The 18,162-nt window shown below is 44.4% G+C and overlaps 1 protein-coding gene across 3 annotated transcripts in view; it reads left to right on the top strand.

Moving 5' to 3' along the window:
- Nucleotides 1–18,162, top strand: part of AP2B1 (adaptor related protein complex 2 subunit beta 1) — a 64,661-nt gene that overhangs the window by 13,953 nt on the left and 32,546 nt on the right. For all 3 annotated transcript variants that reach the window (XM_042879446.1, XM_042879444.1, XM_042879445.1), the window contains exons 6-12: nt 4,750–4,940; nt 6,830–7,051; nt 7,774–7,894; nt 9,987–10,082; nt 14,249–14,364; nt 15,263–15,428; nt 15,917–16,015. In XM_042879446.1, the coding sequence (XP_042735380.1) occupies nt 4,750–4,940; nt 6,830–7,051; nt 7,774–7,894; nt 9,987–10,082; nt 14,249–14,364; nt 15,263–15,428; nt 15,917–16,015 (1,011 nt within the window). The remainder of the gene's footprint in view (nt 1–4,749; nt 4,941–6,829; nt 7,052–7,773; nt 7,895–9,986; nt 10,083–14,248; nt 14,365–15,262; nt 15,429–15,916; nt 16,016–18,162) is intronic.

Below are 18,162 nucleotides of genomic sequence, written 5' to 3'. Positions count from 1 at the left end.
CATGAAGCTATACACACGTGTGTTAATTATGTGAAATATTTAAATAGGCTTTCTGATTTATTTAGGCCATTTTTGATGGTCTTGGACCATTTCTAGGGTTGCTAACTTAAAGGGGGCTTGTAGATGAAAAAAACGTATAAACAGTGCTGGGGTGTCTAGCTTTTAGAGGAAAGAGCTTGTCTATGTTGGTACCCATTAAGGACCTTTCAGGCACACTGCATCACCTGTGCTATGCAGACAGGCAGCCCCATGAAATACACATCCATGCAGATGCCCCCACCACCCCGCTGGAAGGCCGTGCTCCGTGGCACGAGCTCAGTGCACTGCTGGGAAATGTCAGCATCTCTCTGTGTTCTCAAAAACATCACGTGGTGCCTGGCTGTCTCGAGGCTGGGAGCCTCCAGCGAGGTGGCATCTTTTTTGAGCTTTTTGTTTTCCTCCTTTTCTTCATTTCTTCCTCGTTTTAATGGGATGGTGCGCCAGAGGTTCCCGTTAAGCAGCAGAATGTTGTATTTCATTAACTACATTACACACTTGGTTTGATTTCCAATTAGCCTGGGATGCCAGCACAGTAATCTGATTGCTTTGACTCTTCGGCGTTCTAGATCCGCCTAGCTTCCCTCCTGTTCCCCCACCCCCTGCAAAGCTTTTCTGTGTGGGCTGGCAGGCAGACACTCGGGTTTTCACCCACCCCCTTCCCTCCTTGTTGATGTATTTTATACCATTTGCTCTGAGCTAAAGGTTTGAGCTGCCAGGAGGAATAACTGGCAAAGCAAAGCTCTGAGCTCTGCAGCTCCCCGCAGGTTGGAGCCAGAGTCTGGGGCTACAGAGGTGGGGGTTGTTTGTAGGTGGGTTTAAAAATGTGGAGTTCTCATTAAATCTGTAGCACGGTCTTAAGTGTAGGGTTTATTTTTTAATAAGAGCCTGTGAGATTTAGTTATCTTGGTACCAGTGACACTTCTCCAAGTCTAAATTTGTCAGGAAATTCCAGCCAGAAAGCAAATTTATTGTCATTCAGCTCAACTGTGCTCTGAAGGGATGTTGCTGTGACTGCATTTGAATAGTGTTGACATGTAGTGGATTGATTTTAAATTAGCAAGGCAGGGACCTCAGATGATGATGGTCATTACTGTTTAATCTCCAGTCTGCTCTTCGTTTGTACTTTCTGGTTGATTTTTAGGCTGATTTTCATTGGTTGGGATCTGTGAGCTGTGGTTTTCGTTTTGCCAGGCACATCCTCACATATATGGCCTTATGTAACACACAGCATATTTGTTCAGGCTTTTTTTTTTTAACTTGTTATTTTAGAAAATGGTGCTTTACAGTGCTTACACCATTAATCATTGTCTCAGATTTGTTATAATGCATTTGCATACAAAAATGAAGTCAAATTACAAGTTAAAGCTTTGAAAAGCTATTTGTGTTCTTTGTTTGGATTTACCTGTCTGTGAGTAGCAAGCTATCCTTGCTTCTGAGAACCAAGAGCCCACACTAGATGTTAGTTTGGCCTTTTAGTTGATGAAATAAGTCCTCCAGCTCTCAGCTGGTTTCCCATTCCTTGGAGCTGGCTATGTGTTTTTTAGAAGCAGAGAGCAGTGGCTTGCTGAAGAAGCCCATGGCTTGCTTTTGCTGCTCAGCTGAGCTGTGACATTTGCTGTGAAACATCTGTTTCTGATCTGATCTTACAGTTCTACACCACATGTGAAGTTTTACCTTTACTTTCCATGTATTCCCTCAATACTGTCATTGCTACTTATTTTCAAAGTGAAGACACTGTTGTGTAATTTGTTTTATCACTTTGTACCTTGCACTTGTTCAGCAGACAGACTTCATTATCTCATATTGCTGTGCCAAGGAAGAAGAATCAACCAAGTTGAACACAAGTTCAGCCTTTAAGTTGTGGGTTTCCTTTAGCCAAGTGCTGCTGAAGCTGATAGAGATCCATAACTCCCCAGTAATGGCCAGAGCCCCACGCTGTGGGCAGCATTTCAGTTTAGGTGTACATGTTGCCTGAGCCGTCACTTGATGAGAGCTGTGGGCAAGATGGGAGCTGTGCACTGGGATGGAACCGTGCAGTTCTGGCTTGCTTTGCTCTGAGTTCTTGTCTCATCGTGCATCCAGGGCAGCACCAATGAGGAGAGGTGAGCAGGCATACTTGAACCAGTGTTTATGTTGGACCCATTTCTGAAATCTGTTTTCATTTCAACTGTGCTGTGGCTGTGTAAAAAGCCTTGAAGATGCTAATTATTTTTGTTGGCATACTATAACACATCAATATGTTCAGTATGAATCGCCAGCAATTGCTTTTTTATTTTGAATCAGTGTTGCTTAAAGTTTATTGAAAATATTCCCCATCCCCTTCCATCTCCTCTTCAGGTTCATTTATCTTTGTGTCACCAAGCTGACAGCAGCAGTGCTCTGCTCAGGTAGAAGGTGAGGACCAGCTGTAGTTGCACACTATGATACTATATCCCAGCCAGCCTGGCAGAGCTGAGCTTCTGCCTGTGTTTCACAGCCCCTTCCAGTCCTTTTTGTGGTGCAAATCAGAACATGGGCAGCAGGCTCCTTAGGCATCATACCATCTCATGCTCACACGTATGGGTGCTTCTGATGAAAACCTGACACGCTTCATCTGGTGGATTGCCATTTAGTGTCCCATCCTCAGTCTTCTGTGGATTACAGCGTTTATGCTGCCATGCTAGTTGCTCAAAAAAGCCCCAAAATCACTGTATGGCCAGGGTTGGAAGGGACCTTGAGGATCACGAATCTCCAACCCCCTGCCCCATGCAGGGCCACCAACCTCCACATTTAATACCAGATCAGGCTGCCCGGGGGCCCCATCCAACCTGGCCTTGAACACCTCCAGGGATGGGGCATCCACAGCCTCTGTGGGCAACTGTTCTAGCACCTCACCACTCTCATAGGAAAGAACTTCCCTGACATCCAACCTAAATCCTTCCTCCCTCCACATAAAATCATTTCTCAAAAGATCCTAAAAGCAAGCAAGCCCTTGCTCACAGCACTTTCTGAGTTGGAGCCACTGCTTTTCTGGGTATCCTCTGCCTGTGGCAAATTCAGGTTGATAGACATGGCTTTCTCTGTAAGGGAGGAAGCTTCAGCACAGCTGCTTTCACTTGTTCTTGGCCCAGGGATGAGGATATCCACATGGACTAATTACTGCGAGAAGTCAATGCCTGGCAGCTTGAGTTCATTTGCCAAAGCACAGCCCTCTTCCATTGCACAGCTGACAGGTACCTTTCTGCAGTGCTTTGGTTCTGTCACTTCCTTTTTCTTTTTTTCCTCTGTTTCATTTTGTAAGTGTTTTCTTGTAACAGTTTTGAACTTTTAAGTTGCTTTCATGATTTGTCTTCACTTGAAAATTTCCAAACTCTAATGAAATTAAAATGGTCTTCTGCTTCGGTTTTATGCTGTGTCACATTAACCATTCAGGAATTAGGCAAATTAAATAATGTGACAAATAAGCAGCACATCTTAATAAGTAGCTCATTAAAGCAGCATAGGAAGACAGCAGTTCTTATTGCTAATGGTTTTGCTGATGGAAGGCTCACTCAGCTAATGAAATTCATCACACCTTGGATCGGAATCTCTGACCTCTAGGTGTGAAATGCAAAGCAATCAGCATTGCTTCAGCAGTGACTTTGGAATACATTGCTTTAATGACAAGCAGTGATGGGAGCAATGCACAGAATTTCGTGGTTGTGCTGTTCTTGTTTTCGGTGTACTGCATCAAAACCCTTTTTAATCATCTAAATGCAAGGGTTTTAGTAAGATGTTTCTTTGACTTTAATCCCACAGAAAGTAATGTTATAAGGCCCTGTTTGAGCAGATTTGCTCAATGAGTTAGGGTGACATTGTATATGTTGCAGTATGTCCTCAAAGCACCTCTTCATAAGGCATTCTGATTTTGTGTCAAACTTGGGCTTAAATTTCTTTTGGTTTCATGTTAGATTTTGAAGGAAATAGAAGAGTCTTCCCATCTCTTGGATTGGGCTGAGCCATATGTCACAGGGCTGCCAAGGGGGTACTGGGCAAGAAGCATCCATTCCTGACTGAGTACAGTGATTAGAGGCTTTGGGACCCTGACTGTGTCATATAAAGAGAACGTCCTTAATGGAAATGGACCCACTTGGATCATTGAATCCAACTCCAGCTGAGCACCTGATGGGAACAAGGGGAGTGAGATGATGCTTATGGGGGCTTGCTGCAGGAAAGCCTGGAGCCTGTAGGTGAGATGCTCTCGTTGATCCATGTGGGCACTCTCAGATGCCATTGCTGGCCCCCTCTAGAAAAATGTCTCTGGTGAAGTTCTGGTCCCAGGTCCTCATTTTATCTAGAGACAACTTTAATTTCTGTCTATCATAGACAGAAACACTTTCAGGGTGTAATTTCTCTAGCAAAATGCTCTTTACGCCTGTGTTGACTTCTCATATGTCCTATATTTGTCATTAGCCCTTTCTAGCTGTGCTGTTGTTCTTTCACTTCTTCCCCAAGAGACTCAAAATTTCAGCATAGGGTAAGGTTAAAGTCGGGCTTTGGATTCTCAGAATTGTTTGTAAGGTTGTATTGGGTCCCTGAAGGCTGTGATGACTGTGATGGCTGCAGCTGCTAACACATGCCAGGATCTCCAAGTGTCCCATGTGTAACCCGTGCTAAACCCAAGTTAATCCCCATCAAGCTGCTGAAGACACAGTAGCAAAGAATGCATCTCCTTGTCTCCTCTTCTCCCAGGTGGTAGCAAATGCTGTTGCTGCTTTGTCAGAAATCAGCGAGTCGCATCCCAACAGCAACCTGCTGGACCTGAACCCTCAGAACATCAACAAGCTGCTGACAGCGTTAAATGAATGCACAGAGTGGGGGCAGATCTTCATTCTGGACTGCCTGTCCAACTACAACCCCAAGGATGATCGTGAAGCTCAAAGGTACGTTTGATCCTGCTCTCACATGGGCTGCTTGCATGATTTGGTAGCAGAGCATGTGCAGACTTCTGGCATTGTCACCTCTATGTGAAAGGCTTGTAAATAAGAGGGCTGTGTGTTCTAGATCTCAAACAGTACAAAAAGTCTTGATGTAGAAGTTTAAAAGGGAGGTGAACTTGGGGGATCTGGGCTATTGCTGGTGAGCTGCCACTTCCCATTGCAGAGCCAATTCCTATTTCTTACTGCTCTTTTGTGTTTTCCACATAGGTCTGAGGGCTTTCATAGTATTTTTTCCAACTAAAAGTTAGTCTGTGGTAGAATCAAAACAAAGTTAAGAAACAACTTTAAATTCTCCTTTTTTCTTCTATTTTTAACTCTAATAACTAAGCTAAATGTGGAGACCTTAGGCGTATGTAGTGTGCTTCAAGGCTCTTCCTGGTCTGTCTGAAATCACAAAGCCAGATTTCATGCCCAAGACAATAAGGAACCAGAAGGAACAATTACTTGGTGTAGGGGAATTCTGAGACTTGATGTATTCCATGTTAACAGTTGGGTGGAGGGGAAGGAAGGAGCACAAGCCCATAAACAAAATTTAGTCAGACCTGCTCTGATTTGCTGTATTTTTCTGGTGACTCTTCTTTTTGAAGCACAAGAGATAATCCAATAAAAAATTTCTGCCTGTAGTCTTGCTGCTTTTTTTCCACCTCCCTCCTCCTTGTGCTCTAAGATTTTGTGCCAGAAAGCAGATATTAATGAGTGCTAGCAACCTGCAGAGATCTCCAGAGTGTCAGGCCAGCATTATCCTGGCTTTGTAAGAGGCACCACTAGTTTGAGCAGCTGTGAATATCCCTGAGTTCCTTATCCTTAATTCTGCCGGAGCACTGTACAAAACTGTATGGGCAGTAATGACTCCTTTTCTTTTGGAGCTTGACTCTTAGGGTCTGTCTTATTTCAGATTGAAGAGTGGCAGCACCTGCCTTTGTAGCGTTCTCCTTTACAGCAAGGCTGCTGTCACTCCCCTGCACACGGGGAGGCTGAGGCACAGTGAGCTGAAGAGGCTTTGGCTTTACAGGCGATCTTGGGCAGTGGCATCTAAGATCTGCTCTTGTCTTATTTCAGCCTCCTGTGCTCTTCCCTTAGCTTTACTGCCTCCCTTCCAGGGTGGCTGAAAGCAAATCTTTCAGAGAAAGAAACTTTAGGGAGGCACAGATGGGAATAAGGTTGTTCTGGGTTAGCAGTGTGCAGGAGAGGGTGGGAAGAAACATAACAGATGCTGTCAGAAAGACCATATGAACCCAAACTTCCTTTCTGCTTGGGATGGGTTGTTTAGGATGCTGTTGAATATAGGATCCACTGAGGCAAGTGATGAAGCTGAGTCTTGGGAGGATATTTAGGTTGCTTTTTTCCTGTTTCTTCAGAGTAACAGAAACTGGTTTTTTTAGAACCAAATTGTTGTAATGGCAGAAACTTGTCCAAAGGCAAGCAAGCCTGAAGCATGTATCACCTCTGAATGATTACATGGGAGCTAAGGTGTTTTTCTGGTAGTGGTTTTGTTAAAGTTGTTTTGTAAGTGACAGATGAGATTACAGAACTTGAAGAGAATACCACAAGGCAGAAAAAGCCAATAACCAAATGTCCATTGCTGAGGGCTGGAAGAATTTGAGTGAAGTGTAGCAGGAGAGAAACTTGAAGCTGTGAAAGAAGTCATTCTTCGCTTCTTGCTGTGTTCAGGAAAGCAAGGCTGTCTGCCTGTTCTCTGTAAACAAAACCAAGTAGAAGTGTTTGAGGAAGGTGTCTTTAGCTGTGTGCATTCTCCAGAATTCAGGTAAGATCTGAAATATTTTGAGATTTCTGGATTAAATGTTCTGTCTTCTGTCCTCTTCTGTCCCCAGTATTTGTGAGCGGGTGACTCCTCGGCTGTCCCATGCCAACTCAGCAGTGGTTCTGTCAGCAGTGAAAGTTCTGATGAAGTTCCTGGAGCTTCTCCCCAAGGATTCAGATTATTACAACATGCTGCTGAAGAAGCTTGCTCCTCCACTGGTTACCTTGCTGTCTGGAGAGCCTGAAGTCCAGTATGTTGCCCTGAGGAACATCAACTTGATTGTGCAGAAAAGGTAAAATCTTAGTTCCTGGATGTGGGAGGACATCTGCTTTCCTTCTGTTATTTTTATACATGCAGAACTGCCTTTAACTCAGGTTCAGCCTCTTCAAGGGTTGGATTGAACAGTCTTGTGACTCTGGTAGCTTACATAAGTTGTGTCGTTGCAGAGACTCGTGATACCAGTGTCACGCAGTACTTTGTTACCTGTCTTTTTCTCTTCACTGCATTTTAAGTGCACCAAGAAGTGCCCTCCCACCAGACTGTAAATCAGGTTGCATGCAGGGAGGAGAGTGTAACTGCACAGGTCATAATGACCTGTAGAAACTCAGTGTGCTTTATCCTATTGTCTTTCAATGTGGAAGAACCAAGCTGATAACATACTGATGTACAGCGTTGTTTTTTCACCAATTTACTCCCACTTGCTTGAATACTGCCTACCCTTACTGGAAAGGTGGGACAGCACTTTGTGATTGTGTGTGCATGGCAGAGTTCCTGTGCAACGGCAGAAGTATGTGCAAGTGGAAGCAGGAAATGAATTTGTCAGTGGGATCTACATAAAGATCTTTCACTGATGACAATGATACGAACATCAGTGCATCATAGCACTGTGCACAGTTGCTTGGCTCAGCTGTTCAAATGGAGGAGGTGTGATGTAGATGTGGTTAGATAGACCAGTTAGAATGGAGCCTGTTGTTTTGACCAGTCTTGGGTGAAACAATGTTGTGTTCCCTTCAGGCCTGAAATCCTGAAGCAGGAAATCAAGGTGTTCTTTGTGAAGTACAACGACCCTATCTATGTGAAGCTGGAGAAACTGGACATCATGATCCGCCTGGCTTCTCAAGCAAACATTGCCCAGGTCAGCTCAGCAAGTTCTAACAGACCCTGCATGTGTTCTGGGCATGGAAAAACCCTCTGATCCCTGAAAGAGACTGTGCAACTATCACTCATGTTGTTCTGCTGTTAGGCATTGCTTTCCCTGTGCTCTTTGCAGGGAAGAATTGGAGTTTTCCCCATAATTTCAGTGGAGGTACCAATGATTGTGACAATTAGGTAGATCATTTTACAGATCATGATTCTGGGTGAAAAGCTCCTGTCAATGAGTCACTGCTAGAGCTGAGGTTAGAATGAGAGGCTTGTTTCCAGTAAGAGAGGTGTGCCTTTAATGGAGGCATTCAGAAAGGTCAAACATTACTGAAGTGTGAATTTCAAGTGTATTAGTTAAATAGTTACTGCCTTGTATAGGCACTCTTCAGAGCTAAAATAACCTTCATCTTGCTTAACTTGCTTGCAGAATGGGAACATCACAAAGCTAAAGCTAAGCTGAATTGAAACTACTTTCTAGTTTAGATTCTCTTTGAATGTAATATAGTTTAATCCAAAGCCCTTAAATAAAGTAAGTGTTCTTGAGTGCCACTCTGGTCACAAGGCCTAATGCTAATGCAGAATGATTAATGCCTCTGGTTAATGCTATTATTGTCCTATCCTAATTATCAAAGAGCAGCTTCATTTAATGTGACACTTTTAAGCAGCTGTCTCCGCTGTGTGTTATCCTTGTCTGTTTGGTTTTTGTTTGGCTGGTGTTTGTTTGTTTTGAACAGAGCAAGGTAATTCCATGCCCCTCTTGTGCTGGCTATGTGGAAAACATTTTAAAAAGCAGTTTCCATGAGCATGTAGGCTCCACACCAGATTTAATGCCTAGTGTTTAGATAATGCAGGCTGCCTGGATGAAAGGCAGCGGTGTCTGGAGGACAGTGTCTCAATCTGGGATCTGCAGAGAAGTAAATAAATCCCTTCCTGGTTCTGAAGAGGCATTCCTAAAAACAGCTCAAGCTTTGTCAGAAATGCATGCTGAAATGAGACCCACTGAGAGCAACCTTCTGCTCCCTTCTTCCCCGTGCAGCTTGTTGAGACGCCCAGTCTCCATGCCTGCTGTATCAGGCAACAGATTGCTTGTATCTGAGGTTCTCAGATTCAGGCAATATTTGGAAAGCACAGACTACTAAACCTGAGTGCTAAGTGCTGCGCAACGTAGATCATCCAAGGAAATAATAGGACTTCGAAACACAGATGTCCTGTCTTCTTCTTGTAGATTTATTTGTCTGCAGTCTGGCCCTTCAAGGCTTCTTTATCTTGTCACTGTTCTGAGCAGTTGGCATTGACTACAGGTTTTTCAAACAACCGTCTTGCTTTGTGCTGCCTCACTTCTCCTTTGTCATTTCTTTTTGACATCACCATGATGTCATGTGTGACATGAGCAACCGAAGTGTGAGATTTTGAGAGCAGATAGGTTGCATGGGGTATTTTTGTTAATGATTTCTTGTTTTAAGGTAAAGTAGCTTTTTGCTGTTAGATCCAAGTGGGTCTTGGTGTAAGCCCTTGTTTCCATTAGCAAAATAACTGAAATAGAGGCATAAATCTTAGAGGAGGCGAATCTTTATATTGTTTCTGGTCCTTGTATGAGTCTGTTCCATGATGTCTTTGAATCCCTTCCTTTTCTTTGACCCAGTAAGGATGCATGGGTTCATCTCCATGCAGAAAAGCAGAGAGAAAAAGAGCTTTGCATGCAGTGAATGTAGCACAATAAGTACAACAAACTACATAAAATCTGTTTGTGAGGTGTGTCAACTCTGTGTCACTGTATCTTCAGTGTAAGGGGGATTGCAATGGTTAAGTTTAGCAGGGCTGATTTTGCCCCCAGCTGTTTGTCAGGGGAAACTTGGAGCCTCTTTTGGCTTCAGCCACCCTGAATTGAGTCTGCCTGCCTAATCCAAGCCGTATTTCCTCCCAACAGCATTGGCTTCAGAGGTAGAGATTGATATCAGGGTTTTGACAGTGTTAGCTTTGGATGTGCATGGTTGGCTGTGGAAGAATACATCCTGCTTGTGTGCTGGTGTTTGGGTGGCATCCCTTGTCAGCCAGGTGTTCACTTTGACGTGCTTTCTTTGCAGGTCCTGGCAGAGCTGAAGGAATATGCTACTGAGGTGGATGTTGACTTTGTTCGCAAGGCTGTTCGAGCTATTGGACGCTGTGCCATCAAGGTTGAGGCAAGTACCTGAGGCTTCAGGTTTTCCATGCTTTTCTGACTCCAGAACCAATCTCAGGCTTCTTTGTCTCATTCTCAAGTCATGTGAGGCTTCTTTGCTCCTATGTTGGTGATTGAGTGATGTGGATCCACCGTACCTGTGAGCACGGCCCCAGCAAAGCAGCAGGGTTATGAGCTCTGGGTGACTGTATCACAAGGGGGGTCTGCTTCTCTCACTCAGCCTGCAAGCAGAGCAAGGCAGCAAAATAGTCACAGATGAAGTATGTTACTGTGCTGGCTTCAGTAGAACAATGACTGCTTATTCACAAGGTCCTCCTTTAATTGCTGTGACCTGACCTTTCAAAGGGGGTAGAAGAGACTGAATGCAGAGGAACTCAGTATTAAATGTTTTATGTTCCTCCCCCCCTATTTCAGCTGAATAGAACAGAGTTACAGAGTCTTGTTATGGAGTCAGCACTGAAGAACAACTTGCACAAACATGGAGTTACTCTGTCTAGTTTGAAGGTCTCTGTAGTTGGTGGCTTCATCTGCAGTGTGCTCTCTAACCTAGCTGCTTATACAAATACTTGCCAAGAGTCTTTGCAGTTACCTGGAACAACACTTTGAAACATCCTCTGCCAGCTCAGCATTCACCAGAATGCTCATAATAGATTTTTTTTATTAATGCTGGTTCTGCTAATTGACCTAATTTGTATATAAATCTAGGATGCCTGACAGGAGCTCAGAACGGCTGTGAAGAGAGAGATGTCTTATGCTGTGGTGTTGATACTTTCCACTAAACTGATAAACGAGTGCCAAATGTCACATAAGGGGTCTAATTTCAGCTGAGCTCATTTAGCTCTTGCTAAAGCATGTTCCCATGAGCACTGAGCAGCAGCAGGTTTAAATAAAGACCACATCATGCCTGGCTGAGTGCAGTGTCAGAGCACAGGTGTCCCTCATTTCAGTTAAATCACTGGTAACCTGCATAAAGAGGATGCTGACTTTGTCCCTCTGAGAGATCTACTGCCTCTTCCCACTCTTCCTCCCCTTCAGCTCCTAGAGGTTTATCACTGCAGTGGCTGTTCTTTTAAGTGGGACCAACTGAGCAGGTGATCACAGGTTCAATTCTGCAGCTCAGAACACTGAGTGCTCCCTCTGTGTTGCCTGCAGCCAGGAAGCTGTCTGGAAAAAGCCACAGTAGTGGCAATAGGAAATGCTACTGAGAGGTTAAAAGGAGCTGGTGGCAGCCTTCCTGTTGGGGTGCTTGTGCAGGGCAGGGCAAGCTCACCTTACTTCTCAGTAGGGGTTTTCTCACTAGGTCTTGGCCCTGCTCTGTCCTGGTTTCAGATGGAAGGTGATGTATTCTGACAACACTGTGATACTCGTGGAAGTTTTTACCCTTTCTCACCCTTGTCCTTGACTCTTTATGTTTCCATCCCTGATGCTATGCATTCAATTTGTAAAGAGCCAATAATAACAATAATATTCCATGGATCAACAAATTGGCAGTGACCCTCCAACTATATAATTGTGAAGCTCTCAGCAAGTAATGTTAACCTTGTTGTTTTTTTAGCAGCAGTCCTTTGAAGTCACTAGTGCTAAAGATGAGGTCTGTTTACTCCTCTAACAAGAGCCAGACTTAAGAGGGCAAACACAGAACAACTCATTGCATGTCCTCATCTCTAGGTTAATCTCTGTCCTCGGTGCATCTGTGTTTACTAGAGGCTGTTTGTTCTGTGAGTTATGACTAATGGAAGAGCATTCTCTCAGCCATCGGTGTCCAAGCTCCCAAGGCTTAAAAGTCTGCTTTTTGACATAGGGCACAGGCAGCAGGAGCTGCTGATGAATGAGTATTCACAGGGAACCTCAGCTCTGCCTTCAAGGATCCTATCTTTCGTCCAATTATCTCTCCTAGAAGAATAAGACAGTAAAATAAATTTGTCTGCTGAGCCGTTGAGCAAGTGTGGCAATACCTTTGTTGTGCAGCAGTGCATAATGCTGCAAACAGAAGTAGTGTTTATTTTGGAAATGTAGGCAATACACATCCTGTACAGCAAGATTAAGGGATCTTGCCCTTAAGACATCGTGCTGGTTTGGGGGATGTCAGAACAAACACGTTTTGTGAGGGTAGACCAGTTAGGGTCAGACTTAGCTTTGGGCGTACCTACAAAGTACGGTTGGCTAGCCAGACTTAATAGTATGAGTTGAAGGTATCTGTGGTGTGCTCTGCTGACATCAGTGGATGAAGAAGCTGTCTGATCTTAGCTGGCTTGGAAATGCAGCACTGCTCCTCTTCTTCTCAGGCCTCTGAAGAAAAGGAACTGCTGTAGGTGTTGTACAAAGGGTGAGCCCTGTGGAGCAACAGAGAAGCAGCAGGAGCTGTGTTAGAGGGGGATTTCTTGGTTCCAGGAGATTTTGCCAGCAGATGAGCTCTTGGAAATCTTTGAAGTTTATGACTGTAATCTGGTGGGCTTTTGGTTACCACAGCAAATTGGATGCTAGTTGGTTGTCCTTCCCTGTGCCAACTTGAGAACTGTTCTTTTCAGAGCACTCTTTCATCAGTTTGCAGAGCACTGCAGTCCCTGGGAGCATCCATCTTCACACAGCAGTGTGTTTACAAAGGATGGGATGAGCAGGGCTGTGTTCTGTTATGGGGACTTGAGAGCTGCTCTGTGCATATGCCCACATGGCAACTTGCTTTCTGATGGACTCTTGGGCTAAAAATCAACAGTGTGTTTTTCAAAGTGAATGTTATGCTCTTCCTAGAAAAATTTCATGCTTCAAAGCGTCTGAAGAAGAGAAAAACAAGCTATGATTTGCTTTTCCTTGAAATTTTTGACTCGTGGAACTGTGCTAGGTGTAGAACCAGACAGGGCTGCGCTGCTGAAGTTGCAAACAGCAGCTGGTGCTGTAGGTACTGGAGAGGGGAGTTGGGTAAGAGCAGATTTACCCCAAGTGCCCTTAAGATCAGCTGTTATCATGGCTAGTGATAGTTTTGGGGAAACTGGTAAGAGGTGAAATTGCAAGGTCTGTGGCATCCAGCTTGTAAGGAGTGGGGTTCCCATGAAGGCAGAGCGAATGCTGTTTTATAAGGTGTCTCCTTGGCTGATCCCCATGCTGACATTGTCATTGTTTGCACAAGTTCACTGTATTTGTAAGATAGCACTGCTTTAGTCACAGGGCAAAAGGTCACAATAGGTTTTGGTCTTTGCTTGTCCTGAATTTAGCTGTACATGTTGTCAGGTTTGTCCTTGATTGCCCATTCTCAAAAGCAACTTGCTTAAATGTCATTTTGCTTCTCCTTCTCTTGCCCAGCCTTCAAGTGCTGGAAAAGCAGGGGGGCTATTAGATCACTCGAATTGAAAAATCCACCTGTGGTGCTGTTGTTTGTGCCCTATGATATTTGTCTCCATCCTGAATGCTTTATGAATGTTCTGATGGCAGCTGCCTAGGCGGTGTCATGAGCAGTCTGCTTCTCACATTAATCACCAGCTGTGTAATGAGGCTTCTGCTAATAGCCAAATCATTGTCCCTGTTTCAGACTCTCTGGTGCTGGATTTTGTTGCTCCTGTGTTGTCCTGCCTGCCTGTGCTACCTGGGAGCAGACCTCCTTGAATCGATTGCTTCTAATTCCAATCCTGACTCCTGGAGCGTGCCACTGACCAGTCCTTATTATCCTGTGGGGTCTGTGGCTGGGTGTTATGAACTCCTCAATGTGAAGTCTGCTTTGGCAACAGCTGTATTTCTGTTTACAGCTGTCTCTTCACGAGGTGCTAGTGACTTCACCCCCAGAGCACAGCACCTGATGCTGATCTGAGCTGCTTTTTGCTGTTGATCTCGCAGTGTATTTGGTGCGTGGTTTTATCTGCCACCCTCTAGCTACCCCAGACATCTTCCAGCAGTTCCTGTCAGAAGTCCTCCAGCCCTGATTGCTTTCTTAGCAAGTCCCAAAGAGCTCAGGAGTTTGAGTCAGTTGGTATCTCCACTGTTTAGCAACCTAAATTCCCTGGTTAATACACTGCTATCACCTTGCAGGTTTTCTTGGACAGACATACTGAGTTGGTAGCTATAGCACTTTTATTTTTCCCCTATTGGCCCTTTTTCACGTGCATTCCAGGTTTCTCAGCATGTGCTGTGAGAAATATTTCTTCATCTTATTTTAATTGTCTTGTTCTGTTCATCCAGCAATCTGCAGAGCGCTGTGTGAGCACGCTGCTAGACCTCATTCAGACCAAGGTCAACTACGTCGTCCAGGAGGCCATTGTGGTCATCAGGGACATCTTCCGCAAGTACCCCAACAAGTATGGAAGTATTGCAGGGCTTTTGGAAACCTTTGTCTGCTAGCACCACAGTACAGCAAGGCAGAACCCTCTCAGCAGAGCTTAGCAGAGCACTGAGCCCGGGTGGCTGTCTTTCTGACAAGCAGTGTCTGTTCTGGTCCTAGCTGCTGATGTGATGCAGATGTCAGCTGTAGACAAGACACCAGCCTGACAGGTTGAAATTGAACTAGCTTTCTCCATCAGATGTTCTCTCTGGCTTGGGTAGCGCCCAGCTTATTTTATGCCTTCATGCAATAAGGTTTTGTTTCTTTAGCTGTAAAACAGTGCGGCAGTGTCTTTCAGCAGAGGTTTTGTGATCACCTAAAAAGTAATACAAGACATCTGTGGGTCTTTCTGGCAATTTCTGCTGTCAGTTACAAGATAGATTGTGTACTTACAGCAGGGATACCCACGCATGGGAACAGGGGAAGCAAAATAATTAGTGTGGGGTATTGTCTGTTTTATAGCAAAGCCTTTGGGGAGTATAATATCCAATTCTGGAGTTGCTAGTCTGAAGATAGTAGGAAGGCTGTAGGATCTGATACAGACTCATTTTGAACATTTGGACACTTGGATCAAACGTTCCCTTTAGCAAAATGGAAGGGGAGGCAGCTTTGTCTTGAGTACCACTTCTGGGTGGCCTTGCTGATTAAAGAAACTGCAAAGCCCTTGAGGATCCTGTGAGGTCCTGACACTCAGATTGGAAAAGGAAAAAGCCTGGGAGTATCTTCAATTGATTGAAAATGCTGCTTGTTTCATGTTGTATAGAAATACAGAAAATTGTAATTCAGTACAGGATTCTCTGCAGAATTGTGGGCTGAAATGAAGTAAACGTAAGTCGAGTTCACCCTGGTAATTCACGTGTACTCTGATAAATCAGGTATGAAAGCATCATTGCCACCCTGTGTGAGAATCTGGATTCCCTGGATGAACCAGATGCCAGAGCTGCCATGATCTGGATAGTGGGTGAATATGCAGAACGAATTGATAATGCAGATGAACTGTTGGAGAGTTTTCTGGAGGGCTTTCATGACGAAAGTACTCAGGTACAAATTGTGTTACATGTCTTATCTGTAGTGTTTCCTGTACTGTGTGTGTGGGACTGACTGCAAATGTTACTGCAGTGGTCAGAAGACAGCTTCCAATAAAAAGTTAAAGCTTTACCTAAAACAAAACCCTTGAGACAGAAAATCTGCAGAGTTCCCTAGATGTATTTTTTTTTGTGGAAGGATAAGACTGAACTTCCTGCATGTTGGATACTCCTTAAGGAATGGCCCTACCAGGGACCAGGACATGCAGAAGAATAGTGATGAGGTGCATCAAAGTGTGACATGAACCTCAGTGTTCTGATCAGGGTCTTGTTTGCAATGTGTTTTGCTATGGAGAAGAGTTTAAGTTTGATTTTACTGGATTTCCCTGACAGAAAATGATGTAATGTTGCAAAGCGTGGAATTTCATGCTAGCAAAGGATGTTGAGACCTGGGATACTTTAAAGCAGGCTGACTGATCTTCCTTTTGTGTTCCTTTCTCCTAGGTGCAGCTCACCCTTCTGACTGCTATAGTGAAGCTGTTCTTAAAAAAGCCTTCTGAGACACAGGAGCTGGTTCAGCAGGTCCTCAGCCTAGCCACACAGGTGAGCCAAGGTGCACAGTGAACCAAAGTCCTCCAGACCCTTTGCTGGTCTGCAATCCAGCATCTGCTAGACTGATCAGCTGGGCTGGTATATAGGGTTCAAGCATGTTCTCCTCTCTTCCCAAGGGGAGGGGCTTACCTCCATTTAAGAACTGCTCTGTGCCTGTTGCCATGCCATCTGGCATCTTCTGTCTGCTTCTTAGCTCTTACTTCATCCTAAATCACTCTCCATTCCCCAGCAAATGAAATGTTAGGGACAGGGTAGAGTTTTGAAAAAAACAGAATGCTTTCTTGAAGTTGGCTTGCAGTTAAAACATCTGCATCAATGACAGATGGAAAGGACCAGGCAAAGACTTTGTTCTGTGAACCACAGAGTTCAAGCAGTGCTGTAAAAAAAAAAAAATAATAATTTAAAAAAAAAAAATAAGATTTAGGTTTTTTCTTTGTACTTGGATGCCATCAGCCAATGTGGCAGCTTTGTTGGAGACTATAGCAGTAGGTTAAGATCCCAGATTCATTATGCATGAGGAGCTGTTTTGAGCACAGATCACTGCAGGTAGTTCTGGGCTTGAGCTGGCAGACAGAAGTGCTGTGCAGTTCTGGAGGACGGAAGCAGAGAGATTCTGGTGGCAGAAGCAAGCAAAACTCAAAGTGAACTTCCTACACTCTGTGGCTGTAATGACTAGGGCAGCACTGCAATGGAGTGCCCCCAAAAAATGATTTACTTTCCAGACATACTGTACCTCAACTGCTATGGATGAGTGACAACTGACTCCAGGTTTTCTGCTCCAGAGCATTCACCACTGGCCTTTTGGTTCTGTTTGTTGCAAGAGGTCATGGCTGTAATTTACTTACACTTCTGTTGGTGCTTTTTGGGGTGCTGCATTTGGCAGGGATAAGCAATCCAGCCTGATCTTTTGCTTAAGAGCATTCAAAATCTGCTGTAAGGAGACTCTGAGCTCTTCTTTGGGGAGGGATGGGCGAGGGGCCAGGTGTGCCATTTGTCTAAGCCAACAGAAGAAAGGTACTAAGTGTTAAAACCCACTCTGCTGAGTCACAAAATACTTAATGGCACCCTAGGACTACAATAGGCGTCTGTTTTTTCTCTGTTTGTCACAAATGTTGATTCAGTCTGGCTTCTTGTATTTCATATGAATAATAAGTCAACGTAGGATAACTGGCTGTAAAACACTAAAAAGCCTTATGCTTCAAGGTCTCATTTCTAGGTAAGATGCTGTTTTTTCACTTGAGTGGGAGAGTAATTACACGTGTGCTTCTTTCCCCAGCTTAGGTATTGTTGCACTTTGAGTGCCTCTCAGGGTATTGTCGGCACAGCAAACTGCAGGTGTGATTGTAGCAGAAGTCAGCTTAATCCAGCCAAGGCTGGCAAAAATAGCAATGAAGCAGCTGGGGGATGGGAGAGAGATGTGTAGCAGTGATCAAGATCCCTAGCAAGTTCTTAATCTAACAGATGGCGCTGACCTTCTGTAGCATTATTGCTGTTGTCCATCTGACATAGGTGGGTAACTAAGCTGTGGGTTCGTTGGTATGCACTGCAGGTGTGCATGCAGACCCTGGAGAGTGGAGAATTGGAAAGGAACAAGGAATGGAAAAATTGAAGCCACTTGTTCCAATAGATTTATCAAAGATGCAGGTCTGTTTACCTGGCTATAGGGGAAGAAACAGTTGATCTTGAGGCTGTATGTGCCTGAGAGTCAATAGGAGCAAGTGGTCATCTTTCATGTCAGCCCTTGCAGAGGCCTTGTCTGATCTTGAGCTGCGTGCTGCAGGCAGGATGAGGACATTCCTGTTGGAATTGCAAAGGACAGTAGGTGAAAGAGTTCATGACTCCGCCATCAAACTGAAAAACAGCACTGCAGAAAGATCTTTCAGTTGACCCAGACACTGCATCCAGGTCCTTGTGAGCCAGAGGAGTTTACCATGCTCAGCCTTATTACAAATAGAGGTTTTGCTGCGTGTCTGTGTATGCCTCGAGGCAGAGGGCAGAGGAGGAGGTTATAGCAGGTCAGCAGCGCTGAGTGAGATCACAGGAGAAGAAATAACAAGGAGGGAGGCTAATGAGCTGTAGGATATGTTAACAGAATTTTATAGGAATAAAAACCAGTTGCATTTATTCTGTTGTTCTAC

This window comes from Lagopus leucura, unplaced genomic scaffold, assembly GCF_019238085.1.
Source record: "Lagopus leucura isolate 7727_CA_CO unplaced genomic scaffold, USGS_WTPT01 Super-Scaffold_100024, whole genome shotgun sequence".
Lineage (NCBI taxonomy): Eukaryota > Metazoa > Chordata > Aves > Galliformes > Phasianidae > Lagopus > Lagopus leucura.
This window is presented reverse-complemented; position numbering and strand designations above follow the sequence as displayed.